Source organism: Lynx canadensis, chromosome E2, assembly GCF_007474595.2.
Source record: "Lynx canadensis isolate LIC74 chromosome E2, mLynCan4.pri.v2, whole genome shotgun sequence".
Classification (NCBI taxonomy): Eukaryota; Metazoa; Chordata; class Mammalia; order Carnivora; family Felidae; genus Lynx; species Lynx canadensis.
In genome coordinates, this window is record NC_044317.1 from 5,373,239 (window position 1) to 5,390,960 (window position 17,722).

The following is a 17,722-nucleotide window of genomic DNA, read 5'->3' on the forward strand; positions in this document are numbered from 1 at the left end:
AAAGGCAAGATAATAAACCAGTTTCACAGGTTTGTGTATCTAGTATTCTAGAGAGCTCCTGGGCACCTAATGGATGCTGAGTAAATACTAGTTCTCTCTCTCTCCTTCCAAGTGCCTTTCTTTTCTCCTGTCCAGCTCTGACATCCCCAGTCCTCAGTATGTCTCCCAACCATGGACAACAGATCAGGGTGAATATGTCCTGCTCATGACATCAGCACACTACCACAGCCTTTCTTCCTGTTTTGCCTCCTATCCGCTGTCGAACCCAGCCCAGACTGTCTATTGGCACCCCAACCTGCCTGACAGACTCTGTCCCCCACTCCACTCCTGTCCTGCCATATTGACAAATTCGCAGCCAGCAGATTATATTCACAGTGTGAGGGAATCATTACCACCTGCTAATATTTTTATAGAATTTCATAAACTTGGTCATTCATGAATCATTTACAGTACTTTATTCCAATGAAGAGTTCACAAATCACTCAAATGCTGGCAAAATGCATAATAATGAGTAATATTTCAGGAGGCTTTGCATTAACATGTCAGTTTCCAATACTGCGAGAGCTAAATTATTCTACCAGGTGCCACTTTGGGTCAGAGGCTTGGGAAGCCCTTTGGGGGCCGCGGTGGGGGGTGGGCAGGTGGAAGTAGGTCATGGAGAAAGATGGGATTTGGGAAGACATCCATCATCTAGTCACACCTCCGCCCTGGCCCCAGTAAGTGGAGTCCCTGGGAGAGAAGGCTGGAAACTTGCAGATTAGATATGAGACTCTAACTGGGGTAACACAGGAAGAGGCATTTCTTAGTAGTTAGAAGTGCAGGGCTTTGGACGTGGAGAGAAGCAGATCCGGACCCCAGATTCCACACACATCAGCTCCGAGACCTTGAACAAGTTACTTCACAGTTCTTTGCTTATCTGCAAAATGGTGTTAATGTCTACTTCTGTAGTCTCCTGGGCGAAATGAGTTAAATAAGAGAGCATGTATGAAGCGTTTCCTGCAGGATTAGCCATGTATTGTTCTATAAACAGTAGCTTTAATGATGGCACACATTTGGGGGCCCAAGGACCAATTTGTCCCCGGTTATTTCTTATTGTGCAAATCCCCAAGGCTTAGTTCAGAACGCTTTCCTGTGGGGTGTGGGAAGCAGCAAGTAGCCCTGACTTGCAAGTGAGGAGATTTTAACTAGAGGCTAAACAACGACACCAACAATGGAGCGATTATAATGGAAATTCATTCACCCTCAGGCTCCCTGCTTTTCAAACTTGCCAGAGGGGAAAGGAAAACCTGGAAAGTGGAGCAGAGGATCCAGCTCTTTGAAGAGGTGTGTTTGCTACCAACCACGATGACCCTGGTAAACACGGATGGATCTGATTGCGCTGTTAAGATAGTAAATTATTTCTGAATAGGTGCTTTAAATGGACAGGGATTGCAACATTCCTGTGCCCAAAGTATATTAACGAAAGTAAACCAGTCAATCCAGATATGGGAGAACCTAACACAGGGTGATAGGAAGGAAACAGGACAAAGACCTATCTAAGAGCCTGAGGTGTGGGGGGGGGATGGCATTGGTGTGGGGGGTTGGAGAGTGGCTCAGGCCAGCGGAAGCTGGGCTGCTGTAGCCGGTACTTTCCTAAGACCCCGCATTCCCACCAGGCATCAGCATCTCTCCACTGGGCACGCACAGCCCTGTGCCAGGGGTAAACCAAGTCAGACAACGAACGAGACACAGCATCCTGGCAGGGACACCTGTCCAATGGTGAGGAGTTTAAAGCAGTTCATTGAAACAGAGCCTTGGCGGTAAAATGAAAGCTACATGTGAGGGCAGGGAATCTGGCGTCTCTGGTTTCCCCCCACATCCCCCCGACACTGTGGAGGAAGCCCCGTACTCTGTAGGTTCTCGAACGTGTGTAGAAAAAAATGAACTGAACAATTAATCACTATGCTATGAAGTACATTATGAAACTATTAACACAAACTCAAGATCACCCATGGAAAATCGATGCTTGATGTGGGTGGGCGGGGCGACAACACAAAGTCCTTGGAGTTCTCCTTTACCTTCCTCAACATCATTAATCTCTGGCTCATGCGCTGAGATCACACGGTGCTTACTGTGATTCCGGCATTATTCTAAATGCTTGACGCGTATTAACTCATTTCATCCATTAAAATCCTGCAAGATCAGTATTGTTATCATTCCCATTTTACAGATGAGAACATTGAGGCAGACACCATGCCCAGGTTCCCACAGCTAGTCCGTGACGTGATCGGACCGTGGCAAACGTGGTTGTGTGCAAAATTATATGTTTTTAATTGCTATGCAACTATACAGCTTCACTTTTACGAAACATATGAGAAGCTCCAAGCTACTGACCAGGCTCTATTTTACTCACTGATTAGCAATTGCTAGTTAGTCACAGCTAGTAATTTTATTTTGTACAATCCTTAGAGGTGCCAGTAACTAGTCTTCTTTCACGGATGAGAATTATAAGATCAGAGAGGGTAAGTGGGTCGTCCAAGATCACATAGCTCAGTAAGTGGCAATGCTGAGACTCGAAAGAATTTGCTACTTCCAAGCTCTTAACTGTTATCACTGTGCTACGAAATTATAAAATGTACTGTCTCCTTAGTTTCTTGGGTCAGAAAATTAACGGATATTCCCACGATAGGCATGGGAAGAGCAGAGGACGTGCACTGGTGCTGGTTTACGGTCTGTGCCGGTTTTCCTTTCAGGAGCTGCCGCGTCACCCCCGGTTACTGCTGAGGCCAGTCGGACCTGGGACTTTGTGAGGGTGCCCGTATTCAGTTTCTACAGCAACCAGGTCCCCACGAGGTACCCTAAGACACTCTGCTCACCCCTTGGTGGTCTCTGATAGATGGTACCCCTGCAGAGGCTCGCAGCACATACCCTTTGGCAAAAGCTTCTGAGAAGGGGGTCTGGGAGGCACCTACATCCTCCCCGGATCCCGGGCCCTCGGGCAGACGGGGTTCTACCACCTTCCATTGTACCACTCTATTCGTCCAGTACTTAGCTTCCTCCAACACCCTCAGACTGTCTCCTCCTCCCCGAACACCCACAGCAATCCAGTAGGGAGGTGAGTGTTACTCGCATCTTACGGATGGGATCCTGAGGACCAGAGCTTTCCTGGTCTTCCCAAGGTCAACAGTTCGTGGTGACAGGGCAGGCCAGACCCAGGGGACCTGTTTCCCACCCAGAGCCCGTACTTCTCAATGCAGTGTCCCTCCTCCCTCCCAAAAAACGCAGTGTTTTGACCAAGAAAACCAGAGATGCCAAATCCTGTCCTAGAAATCGATCACCACCTTCTGACCCCGAGCCAGGGAAATGCACAGGCTGGGGCAACGATGATGGAAGGCAAACATTGTTGGCTGAACCCTGTTCCCATGGTGCCTGCTCACAGCCCGGTGCGCTGCAACCCAAGGAGGGTTTTCCCAGAAAATGTCTGAGAATTCCAACACGTTCTCAAAGACTGAGCTTACCACCTTCAGAGGCTTGGGTCTATAACACAGGCTGTGAAAATGGAATTTATGGACAGTGTTGTAGAGAAGGTATAGGACTGACCTCAAGCCCATATGAGATTCAGGGCTCACCCCAATATCTGTTTGCAACCGCTTTGGTCTGTGGGTCCCGAATGGGTATCCACTAAAGGATAAAACTATCCTTTTACAAAGGGCCTGCTCTTTCTCCATAAAAAAGCAACTTAATTATTTTTAGAAAAATCAGAAAACACAAAGAAAAAGTCAACAACACACAAACACAACGATTAACATTTTGGTTTTTCCTCTATCACGTTTCTTCACAAATGTATGCCCGTTGTGATGTGTGAATACTCAATCTGCAGCGCAGATTCCATATGTATTTGTGTGTCTGTTTCCATTAAATATCTTGAATTTCTCCCAAATAACTAGAACTTCTTCAAAATATTTAAAATGGCTGTACAAAGCTTCCTTGCAAAGTTGTGCCATAATTTAACCACTACCCCATTGCTGAATATTTAGCAAAATTGTTTCCATTCTAAGCATGATGTCTTGCTCTAACATTATTGCACAAAAATCTAACTAAATGCCTTCCTATTTCCTAAGGATAGATTTCTAAAAGTACAATGATCACATCCAAAGGTTTACACCTTTTATAGCTATTCATTACCAAGCTGGTTTTTGGAAAGCCCAAGTTGCCCTAAAGGTTCTGACCTCTTCTGAGATCCCCCAAGAGCCCTCCTCCTTGGCCTCCAGTACCCAAAGTCTCACACAGGCCTGAGGACTCTGTTGATGAGATAGGGCCCCCACTGTTACCCTGTTGGGGTTCAATGCCACTCGGCTCCCACAGAGACACACTTAAAGCCGCACAGCCCGAGGTCTCATGAAACACACAGAAATAACGAGCTCAGTGGGAAGAAAACAGCCTCGAAAAGCCACATGTCGGCATGCAGGGTGGGCACTTGAGGGGCACTCACTTGATAAGTAGCGATCGTTTCTCTGTCCAAGGTCCTTGTCACAGAGACACTGCCCGTGTTCTCATTGATTCGGAAAATTCCTTTAGGCTCTTGATCCACTCCCTTTCCAGTGAGCCGGAACTTAGACCCTTCCGGTCTGTCACTATCGACTACCTGGGCAGAGACACAGAACGACATTTAAGACTCTGGCTGAAAAACACAGAGAAAGCACGTTTTAAACATACCTCGGTGACCAAGGCACTAATCACAGGTGCCAACACAGAGCAGTCAGATAAAGTTGACTAAAGCAGCATCACCAAAAATAGCATCATCGCTTAACACCTTTCATCCTGAAATGCAAATCTTTGCAGCTTACACCCAGGGAAGCTTACCAGCATAGGGGTGACATACATCTCGGGATAGATCTAGGAAGGAAATAACTCCAGGAGGTATGAGGTCAGACATTTTTTATTATTTGTAACTCTCAAAAAAGAGATTGTTTTTTTTTTTTTTTTATTGTAAGCAAGACCGAATGGACAATGGGGAAAAAATGAGTGGGCAGTCTTTTAATGGGCAGGCATTGGTCAAGGTTCCAACTCTTTATAGAACTCTGTCATCAACAGCGCCACTCACCCCATTGCTTATAAGGAAGTAGGCACAGTGTTGTAAGCATTTTATGTGCATTTACAAGTTAAAAAAAAAAAAAACTCACAACAATGCTGATGGGAGGGGACATTATCATTCATACTTAAGGGACGAAACCCCTGAGACACAGGGAGATGTAACTATGGTCACAGCTATGAAAGAGATGAAGAGAGGATTCAAAACCCATCTTCCATTTCTTTAGGGATATTGCTCTGCAACAATGCCAGTTCTGAATCTAAGAGAACCCCCTACAGGTTGTCAGCCTTGATTTGACATTTGAAGATAATTCAGATGATAGAGATTGATGGAGTAAGATAGTTCTAGACAGAGGGAACCGCACAGACACAGGCAGCAGGCAGACGAGAGGGAGCCTACAAAATTCCAGAAACTGGGAGTTATTCGTGGGGTTTGAGTGAGGTTCAGGGGTAATTAGGAGCCAAATTTAATTCGTTTGTTTTTTTTTTAATAGCGGTTGAAGATACTCACAGATTTTAATTTTAATAGCGTTTGAAGATACCCAACTAAAGAGAGAATTATTATTTGCATGAATTGGTTCTAGAGTCTGCCCAATTATTCATCTGTATTTAATGTCACTTTATCATCTATATCTGTGAACAAGAATTTGATGGTAACCATGTTTTTCGGTCTGACAATTTAAAGGTCAGAAACAAACATGCAGAACAGTTAAATGAAAGCTATACTGATCCAGCTGTAACCAATTTACAAGTGAACAGGCACCTGGGGAACACTGTTGGAACACTGTCACCTGTACCTGGAGGGTTTCGGGGGCTAGAACAGGAAAGGCGCCTTCTGGTGGAGTCAGTCTCCCTCAGAGGCTGCTCATGGCTGGGGCCACCTAGCCTGCAATTCCGGCGGCTGCCACCAGGTGGCAGTGGTGCCTAAGGCAGCGTGACCCTTCTACCCAGGTTCCTCTGCCGTGCCCAGTTGAGTCAGAGACCGACAGTTCCACAGAGCAAGTTTTTTCTTTTTTTCTGATTGAAAATTTTACTTAAATACATTGAGAGTTTTGATTAAACACCAATTATCTCTGTTTGCTTTTTTAAGATTAACATAAAATGTCATCTAAAGCAAGATTTAAACTAAGGCATGTGATATCTTCTGAGGAAACGGATTTTTAATCGCTGCTTGACTTGATTTAATCCAACTGATGTTCTCCCCCCTGACCCCCTCCCCACTGCTTGGGAGCTCATGAGGTCAGCAGCCTCCGCATATTGGGCTCACCCCTGGATCCCAGTGCCCAGCACAGTGCCTGGCATATGACAGGAAACAGTGCCAGTATCTGCTTAATAAAAAAACACCACCATTCAGACAAACCCATGTCCCAGTCCTAGCTTGGTCAAAGGCCAGCTCTGTGACCTTGAACATGGCCTTCTTGGCTCTTGATTTCCTTATCTGTAAAATGAAGAGAACGCCCCTTATTTCTCAGGGCTGTGAGGGTTTAATGAGATATTGTGTGCAAAGTGTACTTCCTGGTGAACAGAAGGGGCTCAATGAATTGTAGCTAATGATACCTGTGCTCAGAGTAATAATCGTAACAAAATCGCGCCATCGTTGTTATTGGATAAGACTGAGACTTTCAGGCATAAAAAAACATCTTAGCCATAACACACACACACACACAAAATCCCTAAAAGGGGCTTGTGGGTGGCTCAGCTGGCTAGGTGTCTGACTTCAGCTCAGGTCATGATCTCACAGTTTGTAGGTTTGAGACCCGTGTTGGGCTCTGTGCTGACAGCTCGGAGCCTGAAGCCTGCTTCGGATTCTGTGTCTCCCCCTCTCTCTGCCCCTCTCCCACTTGTACTCTTTCTCCGTCTCTCAAAAATGAATGAATGTTAAAAAAAATTTTTTTTAAATCCCTAAGAGAACACATTTCCTTGATTTTTATTTATTTTTAAAATGTGTATTTGTTTTTATTTTGAGAGAGAGAGAGAGAGAGAGAGAGAGAGAGAGAGAGAACCAGTGGGGGAGGGGCAGAGTGAGAGGAGAGAATCCCAAGCAGGCTCCACACCATCAGCACAGAAACTGATGTGGGGCTCGGTCCCATGAACAGTGAGATTATGATCTGAGCTGAAACCAAGAGTCAGACGCTTAAACAATTGAGCGTTGAGGCACCCAGGTGCCTCACAAACATCTGTGGTTTGGGAAGAGAAGTGCTCTGGAGACAATCTCACTGTGGGAAGGGGCAGCCACACAAAATCTGTTCTGTGTTGTCACCTCCCTCCCTCTGTCCCCCTTTAACCACTTTGGCCAACTGTGAATTAAAGCCTCTTCCTCTCACTCCCCTGAGCACACCCAAGGCATGCAGGTCCCCTCCAAGGCCATGCTGAGCAGAGACATAATGTGACAGGAGCCCTACACGAGCTGTTGTGCTGTCCTGCTCCCAGGAGTGGACAGGAGTGGACTTCTGACCGCGTCTGGGCCCCAGACAAGGCCTGCTGGGGAAGTTTTCCATGCTCTGACCTCCTTTCCAGACACTTCCCCAGTCAGAGAGCTCTGGGAGCACAGTGATCCAGACCTTCTGGAAGGTCCTGGAGGCTCTCTTGGGTCAACTATGGCCACTCCCCCTCCCTTTTCTCCATTTCTCCACCTGCTGCTCAACACTGAATTCTGGACTCAGAGTTCAGAATTCTGGACTCCCCACAGGGCCACCTTTTTTCTGCTGAGGTTGGGTCTGGTTAAGTTCCTTGCTCTTGGGGAGCTTGAGTCACTTGACCTCACAGAAGCAGCATCTTGGCTGCTGGATTTAAATGACTTCTTCCCCCAGAAGGAGGAAGTCCCGTTGTGAACACCTCTGCTTTGTGCTGCCAATTCTCTCTATTTGTATCTTGAAAGGCCTAGATTTTAAAAAACAATTTTTTTTAATGTTTATTCATTTTTGAGAGAGGGGGGGAGAGACAGAGAGAGAGAGAGAGATGGCATGAGCAGGGTAGGTGCAGAGAGAGAGGGAGGCACAGAATCCGAAGCAGGCTCCGGGCTCTGAGCTGCCAGCACAGAGCCCGACGCGGGGCTCGAACTCGCGAACTGTGAGATCACGACCTGAGCGGATGTCGGACGCTTAACCGGCCGAGCCACCCAGGAGACCCTAAAGGCCGAGCTTTTAACATATATATTGAATCTGCGTGCTGGTCCTCAGAGCCGTGTCCACTTTGAAGGAGCGCCCACAGCCACACCAAGTATGGTGCCCCCAGACTAATGAGCATTATGGGGCCACCAGCCCAGGGACATGAAGGGCATCATGTTCCATAGGACCATGGTCTCCAGATACGGTTCCCTGGACCAGCAGGGGCATGGGCTCCTTCGAAATTCGACTCCTCAGGCCCCACCCAGAGGATCAGGAAGCCTCGGGGTGGGGTCCGGCGTCGTGGGCTTTGTCGAGCGCCTGCCAATTCCCGTGAGCATCCCCCCGTTTGACAAGCCCCATCTATACTCATTAGAACTGGTTTCCCCTGCTACCGTTCAGAGGCCGAAAGAAGGCTGGGTCGTCTTGCTACTCCCCTCTAGACCGATTTTAAACCTACAGCACTGTTGGGAACTATTTTTTTTTAAAAACCTCTTCTCTAGGATGTCGTGGAACAGAATTGCTCGTTCCCGAGACTGACATCTCTACCTGCATCGGAACACCCCAGGGCCGGGGGAGACCTTGGAGAGGAAGGCGTGGGGTGGAGCTCGGGTCCCACGGAGAAGCCACGAGTCTGGGTCCTCAGGTGGGACTTCAGAGGGACCCCAGCCCACTCCAGCCTCACTGATCTGGGGAGATAGAGGCGTGCAGTGGCCACAAACCCACGGAGGCCCCCCACCCCGCCATACCTCGAAGCTGGTTCATGCTAGTCCAATGGGTTTCCAGATGAGCTTTATTACACTATGTAAAGTCCTGAAAACTGCCCAGGGCCATCCTGGCTGCCGGGGGGGGGGGGGGGGGGGGGGCCCTGGGCGGTGGTCCTTCTGTTTTTGTTGTTTAATGTGATGGGATATAAGAAATCCAGGGCACTCCTCCTGTTCAGAACAAATCCTGCCCTGAGTCTCTGCTCAGCAGGAGTTGTTAGCACCCATTATACCACATAGCAAGGCTTCACAATTAGCTGGTCTTTCCTATTACTCTTTACAATTCAACACTTCTTTTCACAGTGGGATTTCTCTCTCTCTCTTTCTCTCTCTCTCTCTCTGCCTTACTTACCCTCAGAGTTTGAATGGGAAAAAACAATAGCTAATGATGAGACCGAACTTGGGCTCCGGGTGCTGACACCCGGGAAGGGCATGTGAATAGCATTTGGGCATCTTGCAGTATACCTGGGGAAAGTGACTTCCCAGGGAGCCATGGGGTGGCCAGCACGCAGGCCTTATCGGTGGCAGAGCACAGCGGGGACCAGAGTCCTCTGCACCAGAGAGGGACAAGAAATACGGAGGCCTGGAGCACGCAGTGATAGGTGGATCTGAATTGCAAAAGGACGTTCGTGCTGCATACTTCTTAGGGCTGTGGCCCCGCGATGGACAGAGCAAGGCCCTCTGTTGAATCCCCCAAGTCCTGTTCTAACCTCTGTCCTCTGCTTTCAGCATCAGGTTGAGTGCGGTTTTAAGGTCTTCTTCTATGAATTTATACACATATATGCATTCATAGAATATACAGCAGTTTCAAAATTTTTTACCGAAGTTAGATCATTCTGTATAAATTATTCCACATTCTCCCCCCTATTCAGTGTGGCTGAGATGCATTAGAAAAGTTCATATATAAACTGTTTTGGGGGGATGATTTTACATTTACAGAAACGTTTCAAAGATGGTATGGACTTCCCATATACCTTTCACCTAGTTTCCCCAAATGTTAACATCTTATGTAACCATGGTCACAACTGAGAAGTTAACAGTGACACATGGCTCTTAGTTAACTAAGCTCCAGATTCTGTGTATTCAGATTTCACTAGTTTTTCTGCTTCTAGCCTTTTTCTGATCCAAAATCCAATCCAGAGCCCCACAGAGCCTTCTGTCCATGTGGTTTTTAGCCGTCCATCCTGGTGCATCTGTGTGGGTTCGGACTTTTCCTTAATTGTACTGACATCAGTGTTTTTCCCCTTTGGAAAATGTATTCAATATAGAAACAGGACAGTCACCAGGCTTTGTACACCCTGTTTGCTGTAAGAGCTTCTGGCCCCGAAATCGGGTGTCTGTACTCCAACTCAGACCTCCACTAGAGACTTTTGGTTGTTTTGTCCTCAGGGCCTAGAATGGTGCATAGGACAATAAACATTTGCGTGCCGAGTAAGTAAGTAAGTAAATAAATAAATGTGATAGTCTCCTCACTGGCTTCCATGTTTCTGATTTCTCTTTTCTCATCTATTCTTTTTAAAAATTTTTAATGTTTGTTTTTGAGAGAGAGAGAGAGAGAGAGAGCAAGTGGGAGAGGAGCAGAGAGAGGGAGACAGAATCTGAAGCAGGCTCCAGGTTCTAAGCTGTCAGCACAGAGCCTGACACAGGGCTTGAACCCACAAACCTTGAGATCATGACCTAAGCTGAAGTTGGATGCCACCCTGGTGCCTCTCTCACTTCCTGTTCTAACTGCAACCAGAATGGTCATTCTATAATGTATACATACCTACCCACCATGAGATTCCCAGGCTAGAAATTGTCATGGCTCCCTATTGCCCCCAGGGTCTACTCCCAGGGGCCTTCCTGATGGGTTTCTACCTGCTTCTACAATTCTAACTTCGGCCACAACCAACCACAGGCATTCTGAACTTAGCTCACATTCTCTGGACCTAGGTCAGCTAGACGCCCGTCCCCAAGCCTGTCTGCTGGAGACCCCTCCTCGTCTTCCTGGACTCAGCACCAGGGCCTGCCCACTTACTGACGTTTCTCTTCCCCCTCTCTGCCCTGTTCCGTGAGGAATGAACCTCGTCCTCTGAGCGTAGCCCTGCTCCCTGGCGAGATCTATTCCAGCACAGAGAGCAGATGGCCTCTTTGTTGTTGTTGGTGACTGTCCTTGGGCTATTTATTTCTTATTCTCTTTAAGATTTCTTGGGCCAGGAACAGAGAAGATACTTGATGAAAGCTTTGAGTGAAGAAGTGAAACTTGTTTTGCATGTTTTTATGTGATCACAAAATGCTCATAAACCCCAACCCACGTATTGAAAATAAAAATAAGGTCTGTTGTACCAACCTTGTAAAAAAAATGTGGGGGCACCTGGGTGTCTCAGTTAAGCATCTGACTTTGGCTCAGAGCATGATCTCATGGGTCATGGGTTCGAGCCCCACATCGGGCTCTGTGCTGGCAGCTCGGAGCCTGGAGCCTGCTTCGGATTCTGTGTCTCCCTCTCTCTGCCCCTCCCTCACTTGCACTCTGTCTGTGTCTCTCTCTCTCAAAAATAAACATTAAAATAATTTTTTAAAAATGTGGTCACTTTACCTGTGGGGCATCAATGCCTTTTCATTTTTCTTTTTACAAATTCCCAAAGTTACTTCCCAGGCAGTAGTAATGCCCAGGAGCTGGGAAGGGACTTCCAACCCTCCCCATCCCAATAATCTGCTGAGGTCCACTTGTGGGGGACTCTCTGTCTGAGTAGACATTGTGGCTGTCGACAAAGCAGTGTCAAGATGAATACTTTGGCACTTCTTCCCTGTCACATCCAACAAAATCGATGCCTCGGATCCTCTGCTATTTAGAAAATCTGGAGATGTTTCTTTTCAAAGGAGAGAAGACTACGCCCACACACACACACACACACACACACACACACACTATGATCAAAAGGCTGAAAACCCAGAAAATAATTAACCCACTCCCCCGCCAGAATCACCAAAGAGGATAAATCACATGTCAACAGTATAGGTCTTTGGAAGATGGAGACAGAGGTGTACTTTTTTCCTTCACTCTTAGAATATTTTTGGTTTCAGGCAATGAGGCTATATTACTTATACAGTCAAAATATCATTTTTTTAAACATGTAAGAGGAATTATTGGAGCTTGGCATACATGTGAATTTTGAAGATGTCTATTCCATGTTAAATAGTCGGAAAAAAACCCATTTACTGCCTTCTATAGTTATTAGAAGGTATTTGTTTTATCATTAGATCCATTCCCTAAGGTGATCTGTAAGCACTAATTAATTCCCAGCTGTGGTTTAGTCCTTGACATGCCTTTGAACTCGGCTGTTTGGCTGTGTGGGCAGCTGTTGGATCCATGCCCTTGCCCCACCCTCGTGTTGCTCAGCTACTTGCGTACAGTAGGTCATAAATTAGTGAGAACTGGGAAAAACCCAGGGCCAGGAGCCCCAATCCCGTGGTGCAGAAACACCGAGCCAGCGCCCTGACAATCCACGGAAGGATGACGAGAGCCAGAGACCCACCGTCTAATCCTGTGGTTCTCATCCTACCTGGGGCTGGCTCTGTTCAGCACCAAGTTCCAAGGGTTCCCATGGTGCCTTGGAGGTCATTGAGGTTGAGGGCAGGCTGGTGCCGTTGGAAAGAAGCACAGATGACAGGACGTCTCAATTCACCATGATGCCGCTTCTAGTAACACCATCATCACACTACTTTGGTTTCTCTTCTTTTATAACAAAGACATTTATGCCTGACTACAGCTTATGCTGAGTTCTGTAGCATTCAATGTTAATTTGTGAGTGGTTTTTTTTTACCTTATTTTCTGATAGTTTACACTTTTTTTGGGGGGGGAGAGAGAGAGAGAGAGAGAGAGAGAGAGAGAGAGAGGCAGAGAGAGGGAGACACAGAATCTGAAGCAGGCTCCAGGCTCTGAGTTATCAGCACAGAGCTCAACGTGGGGCTCGAACTTATGGACTGCAAGATCATGACCTGAGCTGAAGTCAGATGTTTGACTGAGCCACCCAGGCGCCCCGATGCTTTTTTGCTTATATTCTCTAGGCTGTAGAATTTTTTTATGAGAGTATTTCTTAATTTGTGAGTATTTACACTATTTTAATCATTTATTTCCAACTTACATAATAATGTGGCTTAGGAAATTTCAATTTTTGAGGTTTTAAAAAAATTTTAATCTTTTAAAAAAATTTTTTTAATGTTCATTTTAGAGACAGAGAGAATGCATACAAGTGGGGGGAGGGGCAGAGAGAGAGGGAGACACAGGATCTGAAGGAGGCTCCAGGCTCTGAGCTGTCAGCACAGAGCCCAGTGAGGGGCTCGAACCCACAAACTGTGAGATCATGACCTGAGCTGAAGTCTAACACTTAACCAACTGAGCCACCCAGGTGCCCCTTAAAAAAATGTTGTTAGTGGCTGAGTGCGATATCATCTTTACTAAATGATCCATTGACACACAGAAGGCATAAGTATTCTACAGCATTATTCATAATAGCAAGATATGGAAACAACACAAGTGTCCAACAATGGATGAATGGATAAAACGTGCTGTATCCATGAAATGGAATATTACTCAGCCTTGAAAAGGAAGGGAATTCTGACATATGCTGTGATATGGATGAAACTCGAGGACATGCTAAGTGAAATAAGCCAGTCACAAAAGGACAGATGTAGGATTCCACGTATCTAAATTTCTAAGTGGCACAATGCTGTTCTCACTGCAGGAGCTCAGTTTCTGTTTGTTAAAAATATACACCAAACTCTTACCACCTCTCACTCAGCCTCATGGTCAGTTTCTCTTCCATGACTTTTTGTTTTCTTAATTTTTAATGTTTATTTATTTTTGAGAGAAAGAGAGACAGAGTGTTCGTGGGGGAGGGGCAGAGAGAGAGGGAGACACAGAATCCAAAGCAGGCTCCAGGCCCTGAGCTGTCAGCACAGAGCCCGACACAAGGCTCGACATCATGAACGCTGAGATCTTGACCTCAAAGTCCTACACTTAATCAACTGAGCCACCCAGGCGCCCCACTTCCATGACTTTTCCTTCCTCTAATACACTGTCTCTCTCCACCTCCTTTTTTCCCATTCAAAGCGTTTATTGACCATTTATGAGTCCCAGAGTGTTTGTAGACCTCCACGGGCTCTCAGTTCTATGCATTCTTTGAAGTCTAGATCATGCAAGAGCACAGATGTGCTGAAAGATGCCACAGAAGATCAGAGAAAGAGAGTCATTTTGGACCCTTCAGGCATTGTACCTTGCTTGTTCATTCATTGCCCATTAGTATCACACTTTTGGACCCCTTTGTGTCCAAGAGAATAACTGGGATCCTTAGATATCACTTCTTGAATTTCTGGTTTCTTAATGCAGGCTGTGAGTTATACTCCCTTTCTCATTGGGTCCCTTCAAAATGTCTTCCTTGACCTTGACTCTTCTTGTTCTACAATCAAGATGGTCCCTGAAATTTCTGCTACAAACTCCACATCTTCTATACTTGCTGTCTAATCTATTTATGACTCAGATATATGATAGTAGGAAGTGGTCACTGAAGCTGTGTCTAAATACTCTGTCTCCTCTCCTTCTTGGCACATAGTAGGACTCTATTTCCCCGATACATGACATTGCTTTTGGCGATGTGACTTGCTTTGGCTAATGAAGTGTGACTGAAAGTGCTATGTGTCACTTCAGCTAATTCTAGGCAAAAGCTTTAAGAGTTATGATATGCTTATCCATGTTGATTTTGCCTTCTCCATGTGACCAGCAATTTCCAGATAATAGTGACTTCATCAACCTAGATCTTAGGGAAAGAATGATAACGAGGAGGAGCAGAGCCCACACCTAACTCTCAGTGGACATGGAGGTTAGTTAAGCCTCTGTTACTTTGATCAACTGAAATTAGGATTTGCTTATCACCGCAGCAGAGCCTGCCTATCCTGACTAATGCACAGAGGGTTTAAAAGAACAGGGTGGAAAGATAGGTAAAAATATGTCTGCATCCCAGCTCAGGGCTCACAAGCAACATGAACTTTTGTAAGCAGTGTGGCCTCTCTGAGCCTCATTCCCATTCTCTGCAAAATGGGGGAAATAATGTCTCTCCCAAAAGGATTATGGCAAGTAAATGATCCAAGAGATATGCAATGCATAAATACATAAAATATTCAATAATTTAAGGTAGTTGTTCTTTTTATAACTATTAAATGGTGATGATGATGGTGATGATGAAGAAGAAGGGGAGGAGAATGACAGATGCTACCTTTCATCGAACACAAACTCTTTGCCACATTTTATTCTAAACATTTTACATACAGTAGTTTATTTAATCCTTACAACAACTCAGTGGAATAGGTATTTATACTAATCTTCACTTTATGGAGGAAGAAACTGAGTCCCACAAACCTTGGCAAAGTTAGCTAGGGAATAACTTCGGATTTGAATCCAAGTATCCAGAACCCATGGTTTTAGGCCCAACTCCATATGGCCAACTAATGGATGTGTGCTGGCTTGTGTGGGAGCAGCCCAGAAATAGAATCAACAAAGATTCAGAGCCTGGCGCTGTTGACAGTGTTCAGGTCTGGCCTCCTCGTGACATGCCCCCCCCCCCCCTTAAGGCTGAGAGCAGAGATGTTCATCTCAGGCCTTATGCCAGTGACAGAGCCAACATTAGGGACTTTCAAGTCTCTATTCCCAGATTTATATGTATCCAATGGGTCACCCATTCTCTCCATACATCAAATTCTTGGCAGGAATATCTTTACCTGCTCACACCCTCTTAGCTTTGTCATAGTCATGGCATAATGTGGAGGTTTCTGCATGCATTCTGCCATCTAAAAGGATAATAAATTAATCATGCCCCTTGGGCACTGTTGAAATATACACACTTAATCTCTTACCAACTTTCCCTCGCCATTGCTCTGCTCCTCTCCTTTCCATCAGTTCAGATTTTTACAGTTCCCAAAGAAATATTAAACCAAATATTTATGCACTCATCTGAACCACAGTTCAGAGAAAGCAATGTAACAAAATCAGCATTATGAACGTGGAGCGATTCCCGTTTGGAAGTAATAAACACGAACAATTGAACAATTTCTCCCTGGAAATGCATGTTGGCTGCCCTTTTGCCAAGAGTTTCAATACTTATTCTTATTATTCTTATAATTCAGGACAAATTTTAATGTTAAGTCTGATGCTTGGAAACACAAGCAGTGTCAAATATAAATAAAATTTCAATCATTTTCAATTGAAAGCCTGGCATTCTATTCTGCCTCACATGCACCTTGGTTACAAGGACCTGTGCATGCCTTCAAAGTTCCTCATTCCCTGAAGCAGTAACTGTCTCTCACAATTGGGTCACATATGATTGAAATCTTTCTGGGAAAGATTTCACTTTCAGAGAAAATTCAGACTCCTTCAGTCGTTCATTTTACAACCCATCCCTATCTTCAGCCTCAACTGTTGCTTTGTCCACACATATCCTCCTATCCTGTTTTTCTGCCATTTCCCCCAAAATGCCTTTCTTGGGCCTACCCCTGTTTCAGCCCTGGGGTTACTCTCCGATGAACCAAAAGGTTCCTATCCAAAAGCTGAGCCTGGCCAATCAGATAATCTCCTTAGGAAGCCTGGTGTTGGGACAGGAAGAGACTGAGTCGGTTAGCTAAGCAAGGGTTGTGGAGCCTGAAAGTCTTATCAGGATAAAAGCCAAGTGTACCATTTTGGGGAGACCCTTTCAGACCCTAAGTATAGACCTTGACAAAGCACATGGTCTACTTGGAAAACAGAAAGGGAAGACAGTGGATATCTGTGTGTATATGAAGCCAGTTTGGGCTCAAGCCCTGTAGATGGTGAATTATCCTCTTCGGCATTACTTAATTTTATGCCTCAGGCTTCGTCTTTAAATTATATTTTTCTACCAAAATATCACAGTCCTCTTTCCCACTGGTGTCTGGCAAATGGCTTTAATTCACCAGGCTATTACCAAGTGTATATCTGTATAACTCATTCCTTCACTGTCCCTGACTTCTCTAATTATATTCATTTATTTAGTCAGGACTTCCATGACCACCTTATTAAAAAAAAAGTGGCTTCCCTTCCAACATTATCCTCTATGTCAATGACCCTGCTTTGTTTTCCTTCACAGAACTAACCCATCATCACCTGACATAGTTATCTGTTTGCTATCTCTATTTACCATTAAAATAAATGTTCCATGTTATTAGGGACTTTGGTCTTTGTTCATGGCTATGAACAGAGCATGATGTATAGTAGACACTTAAATATTTTGTAATAAAGAAGCTACGTAAAGAGAAAAAGTGAAATGAGCGACCATATGGTAAAAAAGGAAAGGAAAGAAGTACACAAATTAATAAACTTGCATAGCTTTAATTTGATTTCATGATTTCAAAATGGCTTATCAATTTCTGGTAAAGACCAGCTTTGCTTCTTGGGCTTGAGGTATGAGAGATACTCTGGTATCTTCCTACGAGAGTCATTTAGGGTGGCTTGCCTAATTAAATGATCTCAATGAAACGCACGCATTTTAAAGAGTAGAGCGGTGTGCTCCCTGAAAATTAACAGGCTCATGGATGAAATGAGATCAACTTGGGTGCACATCTTTATAAAATACGGTTTTTCCAAGGGAAGTCCAACAAGAAAGGATCATACAAACTACAAGTCAATAAAGACTTTGGCAAAGGGTTTCATAAGTTGCACAATAAATGGAAGGCTCTTGGTGGGGGTTGTGTATGGATTGTGGGTTCCTCTCAGGTTATGGTAACTAATCCTTTAAAACA

General features: G+C 45.2%; 1 protein-coding gene across 1 annotated transcript in view; it reads right to left on the reverse strand.

The window, feature by feature from the left end:
- Positions 1-17,722, reverse strand: part of CDH13 (cadherin 13) — a 1,031,871-nt gene that overhangs the window by 488,394 nt on the left and 525,755 nt on the right. Inside the window, exon 5 of the mRNA XM_030298915.2 lies at positions 4,472-4,624. Within this exon, the coding sequence (XP_030154775.1) occupies positions 4,472-4,624 (153 nt within the window). The remainder of the gene's footprint in view (positions 1-4,471; positions 4,625-17,722) is intronic.